A 23,939-nucleotide genomic window follows, 5' to 3' on the forward strand; every position below is an offset into this window, starting at 1 on the left:
GGCCACGGATTTGATAAATATGATTTGAACGATGAAAAGCGATGATATGATGCGACTCAACGATGGGAGATATTGAAGTGAGCCGCTTCACCGGCCCAATTCAAATTTTCTATCAATTTCCATGTAGTTTGGTTGTAACTGCGCCAAGTGACCAATAGAGGGAACCAGTGTGCAAAGGAGCGCGTTTGAATTTGTGCCCGCACCAAGTCAGGGTTTTAACCACTGATCTAAAAAAAAAAAAAAAAAAACGAAAAAAAAAAGACTGGATAGGGCATACATATCTAGCGGTCTGTCGATTGGTTGAAGCCAGTTGGCCGCCATCTTGGTACTCCCATGGATCATGGCAGTTTTTTTTTTTTCTCAAAGTTTGACATGTTGAATTAAAACTGGTCATATGAGCTTGATATTTTTTCAATTCTGGTAACATGAAAGATTCTTAATTAGACTTGGTAAGCCAAAAAAGGCGAAGTGCAAAGGAAAGTACCAAGAAACCTCGCATATTACCTCGGGCCTGATTTCCGTGACATGTTAACTTTTCCCAAAATACACTGTGAACCGCTATCATCAGAACATAGCAAAAAACTAAGCATTTTTTTTGTCATAAAAACATTACATTTGAAATCAATCAGTTAGATATGTTTTTGGAAATAAAGACTCGCAACGGGAAAATACATGCTAAATGCATTGTTCATCTGCGACATCCTATTTCAGACAGAAAATTTAAACGTGTTTCCTCGCATTTGAAAATCAAGTTAAATTTGCAGAGTTCTGTATTATAAAATTCATCCAAAAAAAATCTCAAATGTGTTTTCTTGCTTATCCACAGCTCAAGTTTGGGAAAATATTTACATCGCTTTTTTTGTGTGAAAAAAAACGACGGCCTATAAATGTGAAGCAGAGAGCGAACAGCGAACGACAACAACCGTAAACAAAACTTTGTCCGAGTGAATTCAGATCATCAGAAAATGAAAAATAAAAAAACCTTTACAAACAAATTTTAACAGTGTCAAAGTAAATCTTTCTAACTTACCTGTGGAATGTTTTCTCACAGCCACGAAACCTGTCGGAATGGTTGTTTTGGGAGTATCAAAATGGCGGATATCCGCTTTCGGCGACTTCAGCTTTGGTGGCCAATGAGCTACCCAATATTTTTTTTAGATCAGTGTTTTTAACATGAGCTTCGGTTTATTAGGAAAAAAAGCCACGACAATGTTTGATAAGCAACAAATATGTACAAAGTGCTTCCTCCCCTCCCTCAATAACAGCAGTTTGTAACATTTAAAGTGGTCATGCTGTCACCTTGCACCCATAACTCCCCTCCTCCCCTTTTCTATGATCCATTTTTAAGCAAAAGCCTCTGTCTTGAGGCTACTTGACTCCCTCCACTTTATTTGCCATTAGCGCTACTTCCTTTCTCACACTTCCTCTTTCTTCACTTCATTGTTTCCAGCCAGCGACCTTCTTGTGGCAATTTGTCCGTTTGTCCCCGAAGGCAACGTTGCCATCTTCTTCTTCTTTCGGGTTACGGAGTAACAATTAGTTCAGTGTTGACACGAACAAAAATTGCGTCCAGTCTCAACGCTCGCCCATTTGTCAGGGCAAGCGACATTTGACGTGTCACAAATGTCATATTTCATCTTTTTACAACTAAACCGTCATTATTTGCTCTTCGCTCTGACTTGTTGTTTGCCACTGTGCTAAGAGAACCGAATAGCCCAAAATTAAAATGCATATGCATGTGAAACACTTAAAAACTCAATGAGATTTGGCAAAATCATAAAACCAAAAACAAAAATCCGGCCTCAGAAGCCAGTTTGACTTGTGATGAAATTTGTTGGAAGTGTGCATCATTGGTACCGTAATTCCTGGCCTACAGACCACACCTGCTTACAAGCCTCACCGAGTAAATTAGTAAAGGAAATACAATTTGGTACATATGTTGGTCGCAGCCGTGTAAAAGCCGCAAGTGCCCACATTAAAACCCACGTTCAAACGGGAGATATTTAAAAAGAAAAATTGTACAGAGAAAGAGTTTCACGCTAGCGCCGTGCTAACGCTAACAGGGCCGGTTAAAACACAATTACCAGTAAATGTCACTGAGAACTCCAATAACACAGCAGCAACATGCTTATGCAGAGCTAACGCTAGCGCAGTGCTAACATAGCTCCGGCGAGAGCGGAAGGGCGGGCGGCGGGGCGGCTGCTCCCCCAGCCGCGGCGCGCGCCCAGCCCCGCTTCGCACACCAGCCCGACCGACCCAGCCCTTAGAGCCAATCCTTGTCCCGAAGTTACCGATCTGAGTTGCCTTGGAGACCTGCTGCGGATATGGGTACGGCCTGGCGCGAGATTTACACCCTCTCCCCCGGATTTTCACGGGCCAGCGAGAGCTCACCGGACGCCGCCGGAACCGCGACGCTTTCCAGGGCGCGGGCCCCTCTCTCGGGGCGAACCCATTCCAGGGCTGCCCTGCCCTTCACGCAGAAAAGAGAACTCTCCCCGGGGCTCCCGCCGGCTTCTCCGGGATCGGTCGCGTTGCCGCACTGGGCGCCTACAGGGCCGGTAGAAGTCACTTCCTCGGCACATATATTAAACCGGTCTCATTTTTACCTTTTCGACTCGAGTGCCCCCTTGCGGCCGTTGGAACAAAACGCACAAATTAACCGCATAAAGCGCAGGGTTGAAAGGGTGTGAAAAAATTTGGGGATTGTAGGCCGAAAATTACGGTAGATGGCGATCCATGAATTTTCTGAGCTGCTTATCCTCACGAGGACCGCAAGAGTATTGGAGTCTATCCCAGCTCTCTTCGGGGAGGAGGCAGGGTACACCCCGAACTGGTTGCCAGCCAATCGGAGGGCACATAGAAACAAACACCATTCGCACTCATATTCACAGCGCAAACTGGAGTCTTCAATTAACCGTCAGTGCATGTTTTGGGGGATGTGGGAGGAAAACCGGAGTGGCCACGTAAGCAGGATTTGAACTGCGGTCCTCAGATCTGTGAGGCAGAAGCTCTCACCAGTCGGAGACAAGAAGGGTGCTACTTTGATTTGAAGTGGACATTGACGCTCACTGGCTAAAAAAAAATGTATAACTGTACTGAAAAGTTTTTTCTGAGTTTGTACGTGTTTCTCATTTTGTCCTCATTTTTGCAATTTTGTTGTTTATTATCGTCTCCGAATCTACAGTGCAGCTCCAGGTATCTATGGTATCTATGGTACGAAAAAAACAGATTCCGTTGGCAACAATCAAGGGAAAGTTTGATCCATTTCGGCAATATTTGGACGTACGATATGTCACTTTTTTGCTTTCCGCCAAGCAAAAACGAATCACTTGTGGGTTTAAATTCGAGAACAAAAGCGATGATTTTAGATGACGCGTCACGTGATTTCTTGGGTTTTCCAGTGTTAAAATTGTCCAGGCTGCGGGGCCAGGCCCCTCGTTGGGGCGCTGGCGGCGGCCGCGGCGGGGTCCGCCTCCAGCGAGCGTCGATACGCCGACGACAGCCGGTAGAGGACGTCGGCTCGGGGGCCCGGGTGGGCGTCGGCCTTCTGCGTCATCAACATCTCAAAGAGCGTGCTGACCTCGGACAGCAGGGCCCCACCCAGCGGGCCGTCTTTGTCTGGGGTCTTCCCTGAGAGAGGTCACGAGAGAACACGTCACGCTAGCAATATTTATATTTCTTTGTAAGCAAAAAAAAAAATTAATAATAATTACCAAAGGTAGAGAAGGAGGACGAAGAGTCCAAGGCATTGCGTGGCATCAGCTCGCTGTCGGAGGACGGCGGCTCGTTGGGCACGAAGACGTTGTCGTGGTAATCACCCGACAGAGTCACGGACAGACGCGCCATCCACGATGGATCGCCGGCCTCCGAGAACACGTCTTCTGAAGGGAAAAAAACAAATGCGTCACGTTATCCTCATTTTGATCGGCCGCTTTTTGTTTGTTCTGTCACCATGACAACAGCATCTTTAAGAGACGCGATAGTGTAAGAAAAGGAAATGTTTGTTTGGTTCTTGAAGTAGTTTCTCTTCTTGTTCTGTTCTTTTTCCTGTTTTTGTTCAGTCTTCTGGTTCTCCTATTCCAGTTCTATCCTGCCATGTCCTGCTCCTTTTTCTTTTTGTTCTTCTGTCCTTTTCTCATTCAGTACTTGTTTTAGTCCTCTCTTTGTTCTTGGTATTTTCCTGCACTTTTCTGTCCTGTACTTGTTCTACTCGGGTCCTCATCTATTTTCCTTGTCTGTCCTTGCCCTTTTTATTCTTGCCCCTGTCCTCATGTTTCCTCGACCCTGTACTCACTCGGACTTTTTACTAGTGGTTTTTTGTTGTTCTTGTTCCATCTCTGCCTGTCCTGTTCTGTCCTAGTCCCGCCCTGCAAGTGTTCTAGTTCTTCTCTGTCCTATTGAGTCTTGGTTCTTATTTTCTTGCACTCTTCTGTTGTGTTCTTGTTCTCGTTGGGTCCTCTGCTGTTGTGTTCTTATCCTTGACTGTCCTTGTTCTTGATCTGCCCTTACCTGCCCTGTTCTTGTTGTTTTACAGGCATTGACTATATTTGTTGCTGTCCCTGTCCTTGTTTTCCTTCCTACTGTCACCCAGTCTTTCTTCTATTTTGTTCCTGTTCTTGTTGCACCTCTGCCTGTCCTGTTCTGTCTTTTTCCTGCCCCATCATTGTTTCAGTTATCTTTTGTTGTTGTTGTTCAGTCTTCTGGTCCTTCCTGATCCAGTTCTATCCTTCTGTGTCCTGCTCCTTTTTCTTTTTCTTATTCTGTCCTTTTCCCATTCAGTACTTGTTTTAGTCCTCTCTTTGTTCTTGGTATTTTCCTGCACTTTTCTGTCCTGTACTTGTACTACTCAGGTCCTCATCTATTTTCCTTGTCTGTCCTTGCCCTTTTTATTCTTGCCCCTGTCCTCATGTTTCCTCTACCCTGTACTCCCTCAGTCTTTTTACTAGTCATTTTTTGTTGGTCTTGTTCCATCTCTGCCTGTCCTGTTCTGTCCTTGTCCAGCCCTGCCAGTGTTCTAGCCCTTCTTTGTCCTATGTGTCTTGGTTCTTATTTTCTTGCACTCTTCTGCCCTGTTCTCATCCTCTGCTCTTCTGTTCTTATCCTTGACTGTCCTTGTTCTTGTTCTGTCCTGACCTGCCCTGTTCTGGTTGTTTTACAGGCCTTGACCATATTTGTTGCTGTCCCTGTCCTTGTTTTCCTTCTTGCTGTCACCCAGTCCTTCTTCTACTGTTTTTTGTTCTTGTTCTTGTTGCATCTCTGCCTGTCCTGTTCTGTCTTTTTCCTTCCCCATCAGTGTTTCAATTATCTTCTGTTGTGGTCTGTCTTAGTTTGTATTCTTTGTTCTGTTCTTGTTCTATTTAGCAGCAATTCAGTTCTACTCCTTGCCTGTTCCTGTATCGATTTTACTGTTCTTGTTGTCCTTTCACTACTTTTTTTTTTTTTTTTTTTTGGTCCAATCCTGTCGTTGTGTCTGTGTTGTCAGTGTTTTCATTGTTTTTGTTGGTCTGGCCAGAGTCGTTCTTTTTCTGTCTTATATTTGTCCCCTGTTATGTCTTTTTATTCTCCCTGTGCTCAAATCTATGCTTCCAGTCACTTTACGTCAGTCTTTTTTTTTTTTGGAACGACTTCCCCAATTAAAGTCAAGAGTGAAAAGTGCATTTAACATCTGTGATGACAACCGAGTGACTCGTTCACAAATGAAAACTTTAAACAGTTGAACAACAAACGTCTCCTTGGGTGTCATTCGGGGGGGGAAAAAAGACAATCTACTCATTCGCCTCCTTTTGTTCAAGCACCAACACATGCGAACCATTAGCGTGCACGCGCAGGTCCAAGCGGTAGTTATACGGCGCTGGCGCCCACTCAGTTAAGCCCCCTTCTTTCCTGTCTTTGTTTTAGAAGTTAAACTCCTCCTGAAAACCTTTTAAAGTTTCAGCTGGAAGTCAACGCAAAACAAACAAAGAAAAGGCACAGGGAGAAGACGGTTCGAGCGTCTGACTCGCACTCCACAGGTTGCGGGTTTGAATCTGTGTGGAGATTTCCTTGTCCCAAATGGAGAATTTTGAATGTATGGAAAAGAAAATTTAATAGTTGTGAAGTTGAGCCTCCTTGTGTGCGTTTTTGTGAATGTCTGGCAATGTCCTCTGACAGTGACTGAAAAACAAGCCCTTCACGTCTTTCTGGACATTTTTTTTTTTTTAATTGACTACTTTCTTAACTCACCAAATGGTTCATATCTAATTTTATTGTTTGACATTTCTTTTGAACGTGGTGAGTCATTGTTATTTTTGAAATATTTAGTTCTTAGCTTAGTTCAGATTGAGTTCCAAGATGGTTTTTACTTGTCTTTGACTTAGTTTTTATCTATTTACTTGGACTGTTGTTTAATTTCAAAACAGTTTTGACTTAATTTTTCATAGTTTTTTTTTTTTTTTTTATTATTGTTGACTTGTTCCTTGAATTGGTTATTTGTATCCATCCATTCATTATCCAAGCCGCTTATCCTCACAAGGGTCACGGGAAAGCTGGACCAAAAGACGGACTACACCCTGAACTGATCGCCAGTCAGTCACAGAGCAGATTTCGATACCATTAATGAGCGGGAATCGATCTCACGCTGCCCGCACCAAAGGCAGGCGTGTGTACCACTACACCACCCAAAGCGTTGGCCTCACAGTTCTAAGGACATGGGTTCGATCCCAAATTTACCTATGTGTAGTTTGCATGTTCTCCCCGTGCCCGAGTGGGTTTTCTCCGGGCACTCCGGTTTCCTCCCACATCTCAAAAAACATGCAACATTAATTGGACACTCTAAATTGCCCCTAGGTGTGATTGTGAGCGTGGCTGTTCGTCTGGATGTGCCCCGCGATTTGCTTGCAACTAGTTCAGGGTGTACCCTGCCTCCTGCCCAATGACAGCTGGGATAGGCTCCAGCACTCCCCGCGACCCTTGTGAGGATAAGCTGCTAAGAAAATGTATGGATGGATTATTATTATTTTTACCATTTATTTGGTTTTTAACATGGCTTTCTTGGTTCACAAGGTAAGTTTTGACTGGTCCTTGGTTTACATCTGACTCAAATGACCTTTTGACTTTATCTTTTTTATTTTTTTTCACGTTTTGGGGGGGGTGTTCTTGTTTTCGTCGGACTCGGTCCTGAACTCTCTCCTGCGACCCCGCGAACTATCCCAAACTGTACAGAAGATGGATGTCGTATTCTTTCACTTCGCCTCCCCCTTCTTGAAGTGTAACTCAATCTTCACCCCGCAGGAAGAAACTGAAAAACGTCAAAGGGCCCAAAAAGAAAAAAAAAAAAAAGAAAGAAAGCTTTGGAATGTTGGTGGAGGAATCAAAGGTTCCACATGTGCACACACACACACACACACACACACACACACACACACACACACACACACACACACACACACTGGTTTTGGTGGTAATTCCCTCCTTAAGGGGCCACGGGGCTCAGACCACCACAATAGCAGGAAGACACACACATACACACATGCGGCCCAGTGACCCACAAACGCATTTCAAAATGTCAGCACAACAACTTTGAAGGTTGCACGTTAACATTCTTACATTAGTAAGTGGATTGCTCACATTAGCATGTGACACCAAAGAAAGACTAATAATAATGCAGCGGCCCCTTGAGATATGAGTGCTTTGACTTAAGAGTTTTCACCAAGGGAGTTGTCCCCTGACCATTTTTTTTTTTTTTTTGTCTTGAGACACAAACAAAAAAATTGAGATACAAGTGAAGTGCCTGGACTGATGAGTTTCTGAGATACGAGCTGTCACTGGATCGCATATTTTGACAAAGGACACAAATAAAAAGCATGTTATTTTTTTTTAAAGCACATCATTAAGATCAGACACAACAGAAAAATGAGATACCATATTTTTTAATAGATCCCTACATATGATCAATGACATTTTGCTCGATATCTATCTATCTATCTATCTATCTATGGCGGCACGGTGGATCAGCTAGTAAAGCGTTGTCCCCACAGTTCTGAGGTCCCGGGTTCGATCCCGGCCCCGCCTGTGTGGAGTTTGCATGTTCTCCGTGTGCCTGCGTGGGTTTCCTCCGGGCACTTCGGTTTCCTCCCACGTCCCAAAAACATGCAATATTAATTGGACCCTCTAAATTGCCCCTAGGTGTGATTGTGAGTGCGGCTGTTTGTCGCTCCAGCACTCTCGTGACCCTCGTGAGGATAAGCGGTGAAGAAAATGGATGGATGGATTTTTTTTTAATAACATTTGATTCTGGCTTCTGACCCAAAAAGTTCATTGGAGAAACAGAAGAAGCTTTTTTTTTTTTTTTTTAAATAAATGACCCCTACTTTCTTGCTCTTGACTATTTTTGACTTGACTCAAAGATTTTTTGGTTTGTTTTTGTGACTTTTTTTTCTTGATCTTTTTTGTTTTTTTTACGTCTTTTTGGTTTGTGTTTAGTTTTTGACAGGGGTTCTGTGACTCCATTTTGTGCTTCATTTTGTCTTTTTACTTGATGTTCAACTAATTTTATAGTTCTTGACGTGGCTATTTACCGCTTTTGACTTTGTTCTCAATTTTGAATCCATCCCTTTTCTTAGCCGCTTATCCTCACGAGGGTCGCAGGGAGTGCTGGATCCTATCCCAGCTGTCAACGGGCAGGAGGCGGGCTACACCCTGAACTGGTTGCTAGCCAATCGCAGGGCACATGGAGACAGACAACAGTTGCATGACCAATCACACCTAGGGGCAATTTAGTGTCCAATTAATGTGTTGCATGTTTTTGGGATGTGGGAGGAAACCGGAGTGCCCGGCCGAAACCCACACAGGCCGTCACGGATCCAGCTCCAGCTTTCCCGTAACCCTTGTGAGGATAAGCGGCTTGGATAATGACATGACATATATTTACCTTTCAAAAAAAAAAATAGGCCATTCAAGCAGAATTTAGGGAGAACTGCGGACATGATAAGATTTTTTTTTTTTTTTTGTGGGTCTGCTCATTCAAGACATGTCTACCACATTTCTTCCATCCATTTTCTTTTGCTGCTTATCCTCACAAGGGTCGCAGGGAGCGCTGGAGCCTATCCCAGCTGTCAACCGGCAGGAGGCGGGGTACAACTTGAACTGGTTGCCAGCCAATCGCAGGGCACATGGAGACAGACAACAGTTGCATGACCAATCACACCTTGGGGCAATTTTGAGTGTCCAATTCATGTCGCATGTTTTTGGGATGTGGGAGGAAACCGGACTGCCCGGAGAGGACGGCACGGGGGAGAACATGCAAACTCCACATGGGCGGGGCCGGGATCGAACCCGGGTCCTCAGAATTGTGAGGTTTTACCAGCTGATCCACTGTGCTGCCTTTTTTTTTTTTTTTACTTGAGCTTCAACTAATTTTATAGTTCTTGACGTGGCTATTTACCGCTTTTGACTTAGTTCTCAATTTTTTTTCCCTTTCTATTTTGTTCTTGCCTTTTTTTTGTTATTTTTTTCTACCTTGTTTTGGTTGTATATTTTTTTTGTAAATTCGGTTCATGACTGCTTGTCTTGTTTTTCTTGAACATTTTTTGCATTTTTTATTTGGTTCTTTACGTTCCATGACTTTGTATAATGTAAATAAAAAAAATTTCTTTTGTTTGTTTGGTTCATTTCTGTTTTTCTGACTTGACAGTTGTTGTTTTTTTTTTTTTGCTTGGTCCTTGATTTGTTTTGGATTGATGTTGATGTTTGTTTTACTTTGCTTCTGACTTCTGGTGCTATAGCGTAAGCGTACGGTAGATGTGAAGGAGCAGACAGGTGACGCCGCTGCAGGGAGAGGATGTGTGCTATTTCCTCTTTGCTTTGCTAGTGTGTTCATTGTGTAGCCAAGTTGTTTTTATTTTTCTTCCTCGCAAAATTAGAAATCGCTTTCAACAGGAAATCAGTTAAAGAGAAAACGTGTGTGCTTTTTTTTTTTTTTACCATGGTCAATATGGTCGACATTCACATATGTGCGTGTGTGTGTACCAGGGTTGTTGAGCAGGTTGTGCAGTCCCTCCTCGAGTTGCGGGTCGACGGGAGAATCCCTGCCCGCCTCCCAGTCCATGTCGCCCGCCTCGCTCTCGCCGTGCCCGCTGTCCTTGGTGCTCTGCCAGTCTGAACAGTCCTGACCTGCATACCTACGTACACACATCCACACACACAAATATTAATACATCACTTACTTCTTTGTGCAAAGACAAGTGTCAGGTGATGACACACTTCCTGTCACTGTTGGACTTCCTGTTTATCTGTTGCATTTATTTTAGGTGCGGAAAGTCTCTCTTACACACACACACACGCACGCACACAGGCACGGAGACACACACGTACATGCATGGATAGGTCTCCATTTTGACATGAAAAAAACATAAAGTTCCATCCATTTTCTTCGCCGCTTATCCTCACGAGGGTCACAGGGAGTGCTGGAGCCTATCCCAGCTGTCAACGGGCAGGAGGTGGGGTACACCTTGAATTGGTTGCCAGCCAATCGCAGAAAACATAAAGTTGATTTTTGAATTTTTTTTTTGGGGGGGGGACCGTTTGCCTTTGCCATACTTTCTGCTTTCTGAGGACCGCCGAAAAAAGAAAAAGAACGGGAACGAAGACTGACCTTGCGGCTCGGTGCGAGTATTTGTTTCCGCGGAAGTTGGTCCGAGGCTGCAGCTGACCTTGGCGGAGGAGTGACAGGAGCTGAGAGATCTGCTGCACGTCGACACAAAAACAAAGTTCATCGTCACCGTCATCAACAACAACAATGTATGAATTATGTGATGGGTGTAAGTAAGTGTGGAGTAATTAAAAAAAAAAAGTCTGACCATTGCCCACTCGAAACGGTAAGAGTGTGAACGTTGCAACGCCATGCGCTCGTGTAACGGTCTGAGCACTCGTAGCACAGCGTAGAATTTTTGGGAATTTTTCAACTTTTTCTACTTTCATGGCAGTCTGAAGCTTCCCCATCGATGCTTCTTCCGTGCCGGCTTTGTGAGACGTCCATAGCGAAATTCACGCGGACCGAAAATGAACACGTGGAAGAAGCGCAAATGGGGAAGTTTCAGACTGGCACGGAAGTAGAAAAATTCCAAAAATTAAAAAAAATAAATTCTACGCGCATGCACATTAACCTGAAGAAGACCTTGCAGCATGGGAGCGTTCAGACCATCAAACTGGCAGTTACAATCTGGAATCGTAAAAAATGGAAATATCTGCGGAACCCTGAGTTGAGTTGGGTTTGGCCGCATCGTTCAGTCTGCGGCATTCCGAGGTTACAGCATGTGTATAAGTCATGTGACATCATTCAAATGTGAATGATACGACCTGCTTAAGTCATCCATCCATCCACTTTCTTTGCTGCTTATCCTCACGAGGGTCGCAGGAGTGCTGGAGCCTATCCCAGCAGTCAACTGGCAGGAGGCACAGTACACCCTGAACTGGTTGCTACCCAATCACAGGGCACAAATTGACAAAAAGCTGCACTCACAATCGCACCTAGGGGCAATTTATCCCTCCATCCATTTTCTTTGCCACTTATCCTCACAAGGTTCACGGTGGGTGCTGGAGCCTATCCCAGCTGTCAACGAGCAGGAGGCGGGGTACACCCTGAACTGGTTGCCAACCAATCGCAGAGCACATCGAAACAACATCACACTCACAATCACACCTAGGGGCAATTTATCCATCCATCCATTTTCTTTGTCACTTATCCTCACGAGGGTCGCGGGGAGTGTTGGAGCCTATCCCAGCTGTGAAAGGGCAGGAGGCGGGGGACACTCTGAACTGGTTGCTAACCATTCACAGGGCACATGGAGACAACAACAGTCACACTCACAATCACACCTAGGGACAATTTATCCATCCATCCATTTTCTTTGCTGCTTATCCTCACGAGGGTCACGGGGAGTGATGGAGCCTATCCAAGCTGTCAACATGCAGGAGGCGGGGGACACCCTGAACTGGTTGCCAGTCAATCGCAGGGCACATAGAGACAAACAGCCACACTCATAATCACACCTAGGGACAATTTATCCATCCATCCATTTTCTTTGCCGCTTATCCTCACGAGGGTCGCAGGAGTTCTGCAGCCTATCCCAGCTGTCAACGGGCAGGAGGCGGGGTGCACCTTGAACTGGTTGCCAGCCAATCGCAGGGCACATGGAGACAGACAACAGTCACACTCACAATCACACAATTTAGAGTGTCCGATTAATGTTGCATGTTTTTGGGATGTGGGAGGAAACTGGAGTGCCCGGAGAAAACCCACGCAGGCACGGGGAGAACATGCAAACTAAACACAGACGTGGCCGGGATCAAACCCAGGTCCTCAGAACTGTAAGGCCGACGCTTTACCAGCTGAGCCACGGTGCCACCTAAGGGGCAATTTAGAGTGTCCAATTAATGTTGCATGTTTTTGTCATGGCATGCAATTGTACGCCACGTGACATTTGTAGGCCTCGTATGAAAGTGTAAATCATGAGATATCTTCGTTACGCAGGGACAAAAAGTATGTGACACGTGGAAGTTGAGATGTACATACAATAAGTGCAAGTCACAATCAAATAAAACCGACAAAACAGTGAGAGTGTGTGTTTTTGGATCATGTGAGAGGCAGCTGTTCCCGTCTGGCACACACACACACACACACCAGCGAAGGTTAATCTGTCAGCGTGTGTGTATGTGCGCCTGCGTTTGTGTGAGTAGACTAATATATGACTGAGCATGTTTTTGCACGTGTGCGCTGCAGGAAGTGACCTTCACGTGAAAAAAAAAAAAAAGAAATGAAAAAAATAAAAGTCTATTCTTTTCTGGCTGCTTTCCTTCCGGGATGGACGCTGAAACGTGTGCGTTGGTGCGCGCGCAACGGGCCACATCCTCAACGAGCCAGAGGAAGGCGGCCGACGTCCGCAGCGGTTCTGGTGCCAAATGGGCCGCGGGGGTGGTTCGAGTGATGCGTGCTGGGTAGAAACATTGATGGCCACCTTTTCCGTTCATTTTGTCAGACGGTGAACGTGAACGTCCTCCACCGAGACAAAATAATCCATCCATCCATCCATTTTGTTCACCGCTTATCCTCACGAGGGTCGCAGGGAGTGCTGGAGCCCATCCCAGCTGTCAACAGGCAGGAGGCGGGGTACACCCTGAACTGGTTGCCAGCCAATCGCAGGGCAAATAGAGACAAACAGCTGCACTCACAATCACACCTCGGGGCAATTTAGTGTCCTATTAATGAAGGCAAATTAATAATCTATCAAAACACGTTATCGCCTTTGATACCGCATTTTTGTGTGTTTGTAAGGTATTGAACTGTTTTAAAGTCCTCCAGCATGTCGCCACCTGCGTGTGGGCGGGCAGCGAGTGGATTAGTAACAGGAGAATAAAAGGACGGCTCTTCCGTTCCGTCTCTGATGTACCAGGAAGGCAATAATGGCGGATGGGGGAGGGGGGGGGTGTCTGGAGAGGGGGGGGGGGGTTGCAAGTTCATTAGGGACACGCTAACTGTAAGCACATGTTGAATCTAAAGTGATCACACATTGGCCGTGGAGGGAGAACACAATTAAAACCAGCAGAGAAAATAGTAGGTTAAGTGTATAGGGGGTTGGGGGGGGGGGGGGGGCGTCTTTTTACTAGTACTCAAGACTAATACCACTAATACTGCAGTTTGAACATTAAATATATTGTCTTTGTAGTGTATTAATTTAAATATAGGTTATGCATGGTTTATAAACCATTATATTCTGTTTTAACACAATGTCACGACTTCATTGGGATCGGGTTTGTACTAACAAATAACTAAATACTAACAACTGCGTAACTGAGTAATGCAAACCGCTTGATCCAGACTACGACCACCGACTGCTAAGACTAACTCCAGTGTGGTCTCCCTCGCTCGATCCATCCATCGCACTGGAAGGAGCTCCAGACTCGGCAGAGCGCCGCCCTCAGAGTCGCCACGGCTAACGAGGACCACCTGCACCGTGAGACCAAAATCCCACCGGTGAAGCAACACAACCAACTACTCGCTCGGCAGTATCTGCCACCCGTGCCGTCAGGTGTCGAACCAACCGCCTCGACCGCGCTCACCTCGCCGTGACGTCCGTAAATACCGTCTGTCATAACCAGAACTCTAGCGTGGACCCAAATGCACGACTCGGTAAGCGGGAAGGCCATTAAAGGAAGGTCTTGAGTCGCTCCAAGGTCGCAAGCCGGGAGGTCAGTCAGAGAGAGCAGCAGTATCAAGGACGTTAAGCTTACTGGGTTGGCTCGAGGACAGGCAGAGGTCGATACACCGTGATTTAAAATCAGGAACAAGGAAGTGCTGGAACAAGGCATGGATGGCAACGATCTGGCAAAGCCAGACCGTCCACTGGGTCCTATAAGTACTGGGGTTCATTATCGCCGACGAGGCGCAGGTGTGCGCCTCCTAATCAAGGCAGGTGTGTCGGGGACCTGCACAGCCAGGGCTGGGACTGGCAGGACCATGAAATCGACACATCCCCACCAACACGGTATTCGACGGACAAGACTACCGAGACGGGCTACGTAGGCTCCGACGAACGGTGGTCGAAGACGCAGTGGCCGGCTACAAACCGGTAGTCGTCCTTGGTAGCTACCCTACCCCCGAGGTGGACAAAACCGAAAGCGATCTTCCGCGGGCCACAAGATCCAATCTATAATGTCATGATCCTGGCGGTCCTAGCCCTGGCTGTGCAGGTCCCCCGACACACCTGTAGTCATCAGGAGGCGCACACCCGCGCCTCATCCCCAGTAATTACCTGCAATACTTACAGGACCCAGCAGACGGTCCGGTTTTGCCAGATCGTTGCCATTGATGCCTCGTTTCCCCACATCCTCGACTCTGATCTCGACTCCCGGTGTACCGACTCCTGACCTACCCCGTAAGCCTGACGTCATTATCACTGCTGCTCTCGCGGACTACCTGCCTGGTTACCGACTCTGGACTGAATAAAGATATTTCCCCAAACTGCCTCCACGTTTCCCGAGTCGTGCATTTTGGTTCAACTCCGCATTCTGGTTATGACATATATGACTCGTGTCGACAATACTATCGACAGGGCCCGCACGACACGCAGCACATCTTCAACCGCGCAGCTGACCGTGACGGACCTGTGGAAACGCCCGAAGGAAGTCGCCGCCTTTCTGGAACTCGAAGTCGACTGAACAATGCGATTGCCTGGCTACGACAACAGCTAATATTGACGACTGCATCCTGGCGACTGAGGCCCCAGTCGCCCGATCGACTGCAAAGCGACTTTCAGACTGCTGAGGCGTGTTCGAAGTGACGATGATCGACGAGTCCAGAAATCCACATTTCAGCAGTTCTCAACCTCGTTAATTTTCCCTTATACAAGCCAGTTACAGCCGTGGGCCAATCATCCAAGTGTCTGTGTGTGTTGTTACATCATTACACGGCCACTTAGGTACTTATGTACTGTAACAGAAAAGAAAAGTAAAGTAAGCGATAAGTCGTGCTAATGTATAGCCGACCTAAGGCAAAAATGAAACGTTTGAAGTCACGCAATTGTGATGTGCGACAGTCGCTCCTTCCTGTGTTAGCAGCATCAGTGGCTAACAGCTAGCTTGCCTTAGCCATTCACAATCAGGAAGGAAGTCTCATCACAATTAATGTTACTACGAGTCTTTGCCTTTTGTTTGAGCAAGTCCGGTTTTGTTAAAAATGGATCGGTAGGAAGTGCAACTACGTCAGGCTGATGAGCATCAAAGGGCAGATTCATTTTCAACAATCAAACCGTGTTGGAAAAGTACTGAGCGCTTGCCTAGCAGCTAACTGGCAGACGCTAACCCTAGCGGTGAGAGGGCACCGCATGCTACCATGTAATCATTGACAGCGTAATATATTTGTTGAGTGACTTATTGAATATTAAATTGGCAAATGAACATGATTTCAGGATGGTGTAATGTAGTTGATCGGTGTCAACAAAATAAGATTGTTCTAAAAAAAAACCTGCAGTCAAGAAGTCAAGCCAAGTGACAAAACATTTGATCATAAGATGCATTACGTTGACATGTTGCCATTGCATCAACTTCAAAATAAGAGCCCAACAAGGCATTGATGTCCGTGTAATCTTTCTCAGGCTTTTATTTTGAAGTTAGCCCTCGCGAAGCACTGGCAGCATGTTACCATAAATGTTGTGAAGGCTGCAGAATATTTACTAACTGTCTGGTTTTGTCAGTAAATAAACCAGACCGGAAGCTAGGACTGATATTGATCTTGATTTTTCACATGTAAAAATGTAAAAATGATCCGATTGTGGAATTACCTACTACTGACTACTACTACAACTGACTTCTACAAGTTCTGTGAATGTGTGTGTGTAATTTCACTTGATATGAAATATGCTGGCGGCCTCAGTTCTGAGGATCCGGGTGCGATCCCGGCCCCGCCTGTGTGGCGTTTGCACGTTCTCCCCATCCCTGCGTGGGTTTTGTCCGGGCACTCCGGTTTCCTCCCACATCCCAAAAAGATGCAACATTAATTGGACACTCTAAATTGCCCGTAGGTGTGACTGTGAGTGCGGCTGTTTGTCTCCATGTGCCCTGCGATTGGATGCCGATCATTTCAGGGTGTACCTCGCTTCCTGCCTGTTGACAGCTGGGATAGGCTCCACCACTCTTTGCGACCCTTGTGAGGATAAGAAAGAAAATGGATGGATGAAATGTGGTAGACATGTCTTCAATGAGCAGACCCGGAAAAAAAAAATCTTATCATGCTCGCAGTTCTCCCTAAGGTCTGCTTATCCTCACAAGGGTTGCGGGAAAGCTGGAGCTCGATCCGTGCTGCCGGATTTTTAAATCATACCTTCAACATTTTTTTTTACCGAACAACGTTGCGAAAAGAAAACGTTTTCCAGTCATCGGCCAGCCAAGCTCCTGTGTTAACCTCCACGTCTTTTAAAAGTGCACACGTTTAAAGTCACAAATACTACAATGTAGAATATGACCCCAAGTTGACAAAAGTATAACCTGCACCTCACTTGCATATTTTGCTGTTGCTGCTGTTATGCAGAATTTTTTTTTTTTTTATACAATCACTTGAATAATCGCAGAGATCATCTGAAGAATACTCCATCCATCCAGCCATTTCACAGGTTTCAAACTCAAGGCCCAGGGCCAGATGTGGCCCGCCACATGATTTATTTATTTTTTTTTTGGTCCGCAAAGGCACATCATGAGTATCAACTTCCATGATTTTTGTGAAAATTTGAACCAACATTTCAAACTGTCATATCATAAATGATTACGTTGAGATAGTGCAAGCAGGTTTGTGTTACCAAACATCAACAATAGTTGAAAAACCAATTACTTTTGATTTCTGACTCCAAAACTAGTTGATAAATTTAATGTGTAAATATCCATCCATCCATTTTCTTTGCCGCCTATCCTCACAAGGGTCGCAGGGAGTGCCGGAGCCTATCCCAGCTCTCAACGGGCAGGAGGCGGAGTACACCCCGAACTGGTCGCCAGCCAATCGCAGCGCACATCGAGACAAACGGACGCACTCGCAATCACACCTAGGGGCAATTGAGAGCGTCCAATTAATGTTGCATGTTTTTTGGAATGTGGGAGGAAACCGGAGTGCCTGGAGGAAACCCACGCAGGCACGGGGAGAGCATGCAAACTCCACACAGGCAGATCTGGGATTGAACCAGGGACCTCAGAACTGTGAGGCCAACGCTTTACCCGCTGATTCACCGTGCTTCCATGGGTCAATTAAATTGATTAAATTAATTAAAGATTTTCTTGGTTTCAGTCATAATGGCCTTCTGACAGAAACCGTAACTACAATGTTGCCCGCGATAAAAACGAGATTGACACCCCTGATCCATTTTTCTTTTGCCGCTTATCCTCACGAGGGTCGCGGGGAGCGCTGGAGCCCATCCCAGCTAGCTTCGGGCGAAAGGCCGACCACACCGCGAAACGCTCGCCAGTCAGTCGCAGGGCAGACATCAACAAGGTAAATATGTTTAAAAATAAAAGTTTTCACGAGCTGGCCAGACTTAAAATCTGCTCACTGTTTGTCTTTGCAGCTCGAGTTCAGGAAAAGCGACGTTCTCCCTGGTTTTTTTCGGCGTCTGGCCGCGGTGTTGCCTTACACGTGCGCACGCACTCATTGTGCATTGATATGCGATCCGGGGTTGAAAGCAACGTCTCTGCGGGCGGATGACACTGACGGATGACACACCAGACCATGAATACACTTTTTGCTTTTGGACTTCACACTCATCATTCACCTAATACACACACACACAGACACGTGCACACATGCGCACCCTCACTTCTTTTTTCCATACTCCCGATTTGATGACTTATTCAGATGCTTGTGTGCGCATGCCTGTCTGTGTGTGTGCCTGCGCGTTACTCCCAATTCTCTAACGGACTTCACTTCAGATTCATTTCAAAGCCGGCGGGAGCGGGCAAGGGAGGGGAGCGAATCTGGCGGTGGGGGCCCAAGTTAATTAGCGACACGCTAACTGTAAGCACATGTTCAATCCAAAGCGATCGCACGTCGGCGACGGCGGGCGGACGCGATTCAAGCGGCCGACGAAAGAGAGTAAATAAGAAAGGTATTAAAAAGACATCGTGGAGATTGAGTAAACGGATTCCCGCGGAAGTCCGATGGGGAAGTCATGTGATCAATAGTCATGTACCTGTGCGTCAGTCATGTCACATGTTGGTCAGAACCACTTAAGGGTTTTCGTTCGGCACCGGAACGTGGCAGAACAAATTTGCACTTGTGTGGAATGGCGACACACCAACTGCTTGTCTTTGAAATAGCCTTCGTCAGCGTATAATGTGGACTACAGTATGTAAATCATGTTAAATTCAATATTTACTGATGGTGTAGTGGTACACACGCCTGCCTTTGGTCCAGGCAGCGTGGGTTCGATTCCACCTCAGTGATGGTGTCGATATCTGCCCTGCGACTGACTGGCGATGAGTTATGGGTGTAGTCCGCCTTTCGCCTGAAGCTAGCTGGGATAGGCTCCAGCTTTCCCGCAAACTTTGTGAGGATAAGCGGCTTGGATCATGACATGACATTAGGATGTACATAAGTCACGTGTGGATGTTAATTGTGTGACATGCAGTATAAATCTTGCTAGTTGTGTCATTTATGTGGCTGTCATCTTTGGAACAGGCTTCAGGGTTTTATGGACGTATGTAAAGTGATGTTACGTAAATAACCGATACAATTTTTCTAATAAATTTAGAGTAGCAATTTGCAGACATTTTTAAATTTAAGTCACCCCGTTCATCCATTTTCTTCGCGTCTTATTCTCACAAAGGTCGCGTGGAGTGCTGGAGCCTATCCCAGCTGTCAACCGGCAGGAGGCGGGGTACACCCTAAACTGGTTGCCAGCCAACCGCAGGGCACATGGAGACAAACAGCTGCACTCAAAATCACACCTAGGGGCAATTTAGAGTGTTCGAAGAATGCTGCATGTTTTTGGAAAGAAACCGGAGTGCCCGGAGGAAACCCACGCAGGCACGGGGAGAACATGCAAACTCCACACAGGCGGGTCCGGGATTGAACCCGGGACCTCAGAACTGTGAGGCCAATGCTTTACCAGCTGCCCCACCGTGCCGCCTGTCATGTAAGTAAATGTTTAAAAATCAAGTCATGGCATGGCCCTGCCGGTCCCTGTCCTGGCCGTACCGGCCCCGGTGTGGCACGCACCTGCCGCAATCAGCAGAGGCGCATACCTGGGCGTCAACTCTAGTAATCACATCCCAGTTGTAGAGAACCACACGCCCGGTCTGGCCTTTGCCAGATCGTTGCCTCGTTCCCGGACTCTTGTAATCCTGTTCCTGATCTCCCGTGTACCGACTCCTTCCTGCCCACTGACCTGCCTCCTACACCTGACGTCCTTGTTGCTGCTGCTCCCACTGACTACATGCCTGATCCCCGAAACTGGACTGAATAAATACGTTTCCCGAATTGCATCTACATCTCCCGAGTCGTGCTTTTGGGTCCAACCCCGTGTTCTGGTCTTGGCAAGTCATGTATGCAACTGGTGTGACATGAGTCTTGACTGTCTAGCAACCCCCAGGAGTGAAAAATAATTTCCCCTGAGCAGACGTTTGAGGACTCACCTGCACTTCTGGGGTTGTGGAGGAGAGCTCGATTGACTCTGCCAAGGCGGCCATGGACAGTCGCACCAGATTCTGGAACATCTGTCGCTGTTCCCCGTCACTCGACCCTCGAGCCTCCGCCATCTTTGGTCTCCTGAGAGTCGCCTGAGGTGTCGAAGACGACGTCTCCCGCTTCAACGTGCTTGAACGAGACCCCGAAGAAGACGCCGATGATGGGTTTCTCGCCTTGCGAAGTGACCGATAGGATGTTGCCGGCGTTATAGGTAAAGTGTCGTCCAGTTGGATGCTTCCAGGTTTCCGTAGTGTTCTCCCATGAGGGGCGGTGCCCTGCAGTTGAGTCTGAGAATGGAAGCTCGAGTTCATCATCAGCGGGGTCAACTCAAAGTGTTTCTCTGCGTTTTGGTCATGTGATGGAGTGAGCGGTGGCTTCTCGCTCTCTTCCAGTGGGGGGTCCTCTTTGCGGTCCCTCATCACGGGAATCAACTGAATGTCCGACTTTCTGATGTTCTTCTGTGGTCGGCGTGGGTGACGGGTGTACGTGGACTCAGCCTCCCTGCAGTTGTAGGCCCGGTGTTCCCTTTTGTCTGGTCGGCAGAAGGTGTTGACCGAGGCTATGGTGAGAAGCAACAAGATGCAGGTCACCCCCAGGCAGATGGCCAGCATCATGGTGAAGCTGAGCCGATCCCGACCCCCAGCAGAGGAGTTTTTCAAGTGGTCTTTGAGGTTGATGAACGTCACCTCAAGTGTAGCTTTAGTGGACAAGCTAGGCGTGCCCATGTCGGAGACCGAAATGCCTAACTTCACCGTTTTCCCAATGAGTTGGGTGGCGTTTGTGGTGTTGACAAACAGTTGGCCCGTGGCCTGATTCAACCAGAAGAGCCCGTGCGGGTTCCCGTCGGTGATGAAATACTGGAGTTGTCCGTTTGTTCCCGAGTCGGAATCTTCAGCCTTTATTGTGGAGGCGAGAAATACGTCAAATTCTTCTCGGACTGAGTGATCAATGGGCAAAGCAGACAATCCTTCCTCGGAGTCACTTCCCAAATCTGACACAATCTCGCCGTGGTCCGCGTTGATGGGAACACTCAGCCGAGCCACTCCGTCTTGGGGTCGGGGCTCCTTGATGACTGGGGAGTTGTCATTCACATCTTGGATGTCAATTTGCACTCTGGCTGTGGTCTTAAGAGGCGGGTGGCCCTGGTCCATGGCCTCCACCAAGAATAAGTATGACTGGTGCTCTTCGTAGTCCAGAGGCTGAAGGACGTTGATGATGCCACTGGTTGGGTGGATGGAGAAGGGTTGAGTGGGGGTCTTTACGTCGCTGGAGTTGTGAAGGCGATACAGAACTCTGCCACTGAGTTCCAAGTCCGCGTCGTGCGCTTGGACCTTGAGGGCGTGGTACCCTACAGCATTGTTCTCCCTAAAGGAAGCTTTGTAGATGGCTGAGGAAAACACTGGTGCGTTGTCGTTCTCATCCAGAACTCGGACGGGCAGATGTTTCACGCAGAATAACGGTGGATCTCCGTAATCCCGCGCCACCAGCGTGACGTTATAGTTCATCACCTTCTCTCGATCCAGGACATCTGCAGTTACAATCATGTAATTTTCACCATGGACCTTTTTAATATGGAAGGGCCCAGAACCGTGCTTTATCATGGCATCCACTTTCCCATTTTTTCCCGAGTCTGCATCCGAAACCATTACCAAGGCGAGGAAGGTGTCCACTGGCGCCCCCTCCAGGACCGTTGCAGCTGGAAAGCTGGGATGAGTCCAGGTCATGTGGATCCTCGGAGCATTGTCGTTGACATCCACAAGCTTGACATGGAGTTTGCAGTGCGAGGGAATTGAGTTGGGTCCGAGATCACGTGCCTGGATCACCACTTCATAAGAGGTTTGGGCCTCATAGTCCAGAGGAGCTCTGATGCTCACAGCGCCACTCTGTGGATCCACAAAGAAGAGCCTCTGAACATTAGGATGTGTGTGCTTACTGAGCGAGTACTCCACCTCCCCGTTGGTCCCCTGGTCAGGGTCTGTGGCTCTCAGGGTAATGATGGTTGTCCCACGTTCCGTGTCTTCAGGTATCTCCACTGTGGGGGCACTGTCCTCAAATGTAGGGCTGTTATCGTTGGAGTCCAGAATGTTAACACGGATTAAAGTACTCCCAGACCTCGGGGGGTCCCCTTTGTCCCACGCCACCAGTGTGAGCGCAAACGATCCCTGAACTTCCCGGTCCAGCGCTTTGATCACTATCAGCTCTGCCTGTTTAGTGCCACCCAGCGCAGAAGTCACATCCAGAGCAAAATGCTGGTTGATGGACAACGAGTAGGTCTGAAGCCCATTGGCTCCTGCGTCCGGATCCACCGCGGACTCGAGAGGGATCCGCATCTGTAGGCCAGCCATCTCCGAGATCTCCACTTCCTGGACAGGGCTGGGGAAACTGGGACTGTGGTCGTTCAGGTCCATCACCTTCACATGAACCCTCAGGCACTGCATTTCCCCGCTTTTCCTGTAGAGGACGCTAAAGTTCACCTCACACTCAACCGCGCCGCGACACAGCTCCTCCCGATCCAAGCGGCCCTGGGTGGAGACCTCGCCGTCGCCGGCGTTGATGGCAAAGGGAAGGGCCCGCCCGTGCTCCACGACCTGGAAGTTCTCCAGAGGACCCATCTGGTCCCGTTGCCAGAGGTCGTCCACCAGCCGGCCCACCCGGGTTCCCGCAGGCTGCTCCTCCCAGACGAGGTACTGGATGGTGATGGACGAGGGCTCGGAGCCGACGGCCCGCCAGCCCACGCTCAGGACCAAAAGTAGATGAAGAATAAGCATGTCGAAGATGTCTACTGGCTCATCAATGATCAGAAATCATCAATAAATGAGAAAAGGGGAAAATGAAATTGATTTTTGCAGTCATTAAATAAAAACCATAGCTTTTCAGGGGCGAGGTTTAGTCCAGGTACACTTTCGGTCCAGCGTGGTCAGGACACTATAATGACAGGAGCAACAACAACAACAAAAATCAAAATCATTCAGAGTACAAGTGAAGATCAGATTATTTTTTTCAGTTGTGAGACAAAATAAAATGTTTCTTTGTTTTTTTTTACCAGGAAAGTTAAGTCCAGATCCAGGGTTACTTTAGGTCCACAAGAAGCTCATAATTCCCATTTTGATCTGGCTTGGCGGCGCTCACTCCAACAGCTGCTCCCACCATCCCGCCGCACACTTCATCATCCTTCCCACCGCTGGAAAGTTTTTTCTCAAACTGAGGAAGTTCGGATGCGAGTACCCGCATACCGGCAGGCTCGGCCAATGGGAGAGCAGGTGGGGAGGGCGGTATGCAAATTAATCCCAGACGGGGAGGAAGACAGTTCTCCCCACCCCACCCCCGTCTGGAAGAAATTTGAGACCCAGGTCCAATCCCTTCCCAACCTGAGGATTATTCCCAAAGTTTTCTGAGCGGGGACTGGTTTTGAGCGCACATTCATGTGGTGACGGTTTAAATTTGTCGTCAAGTGTCACATTTGTTGCGTCCGCAGTGGCGCAATTACGGCTTTCAGATTCTCTTCGCAAAGCTTGTTGTGGACTTGTTTGGAGTCTGTGGTCTCGGACGCCAGCGGTGAAATATGCGCAAAAACGTCAAAAGTGACAGAAACACATTCCTTCTGGAGCCAGAAATGTAATTTGCACATGTTTGAGCTTTTTGTTGGCATATTTTTTTTTGACAAACACGAGACGCTGAGGTGCAAAATACAAAACCGAATGCTGGGTTTGAAGATGAATATGTTTTGAAATTAATGCCTTTT

General features: G+C 47.3%; 1 protein-coding gene across 3 annotated transcripts; it reads right to left on the reverse strand.

Annotated features, from left to right (window-relative positions):
- Positions 1-246: 246 nt before the first annotated feature.
- On the reverse strand, positions 247-23,383 carry pcdh12 (protocadherin 12). 3 transcript variants are annotated; one of them, XM_061835083.1, is made up of 6 exons: positions 23,241-23,383; positions 20,146-23,122; positions 10,631-10,722; positions 10,006-10,157; positions 3,714-3,878; positions 247-3,630 (listed from the first exon to the last, which is right to left on the reverse strand). In XM_061835083.1, exons 2-6 carry the CDS (start codon positions 22,963-22,965, stop codon positions 3,404-3,406), a joined length of 3,456 nt encoding a protein of 1,151 aa, XP_061691067.1. In that variant the 5' UTR covers positions 22,966-23,122; positions 23,241-23,383; the 3' UTR covers positions 247-3,403. The 3 variants fall into 3 exon arrangements, with proteins under 3 accessions (XP_061691067.1, XP_061691068.1, XP_061691066.1); XM_061835084.1 differs by having other exon boundaries at positions 248-3,630; positions 3,714-3,881; positions 10,631-10,719; XM_061835082.1 differs by having other exon boundaries at positions 248-3,630; positions 3,714-3,881.
- Between the last annotated feature and the right edge of the window lie 556 nt (positions 23,384-23,939).

The sequence above is a fragment of the Syngnathoides biaculeatus genome, chromosome 11 (assembly GCF_019802595.1).
Source record: "Syngnathoides biaculeatus isolate LvHL_M chromosome 11, ASM1980259v1, whole genome shotgun sequence".
NCBI lineage: Eukaryota > Metazoa > Chordata > Actinopteri > Syngnathiformes > Syngnathidae > Syngnathoides > Syngnathoides biaculeatus.

Coding starts and splice junctions, on each gene's coding strand:
- pcdh12 (XM_061835082.1), bottom strand. CDS start 22,965: ATGCTTATTCTTCATCTACTTTTGGTCCTGAGCGTGGGCTGGCGGGCC. Junction 10,723..20,145: donor CCACAACCCCAGAAGTGCAG/GTGAGTCCTCAA, acceptor GTCGACGTGCAG/CAGATCTCTCAGCTCCTGTC. Junction 10,158..10,630: donor TACTCGCACCGAGCCGCAAG/GTCAGTCTTCGT, acceptor GTGTGTACGTAG/GTATGCAGGTCAGGACTGTT.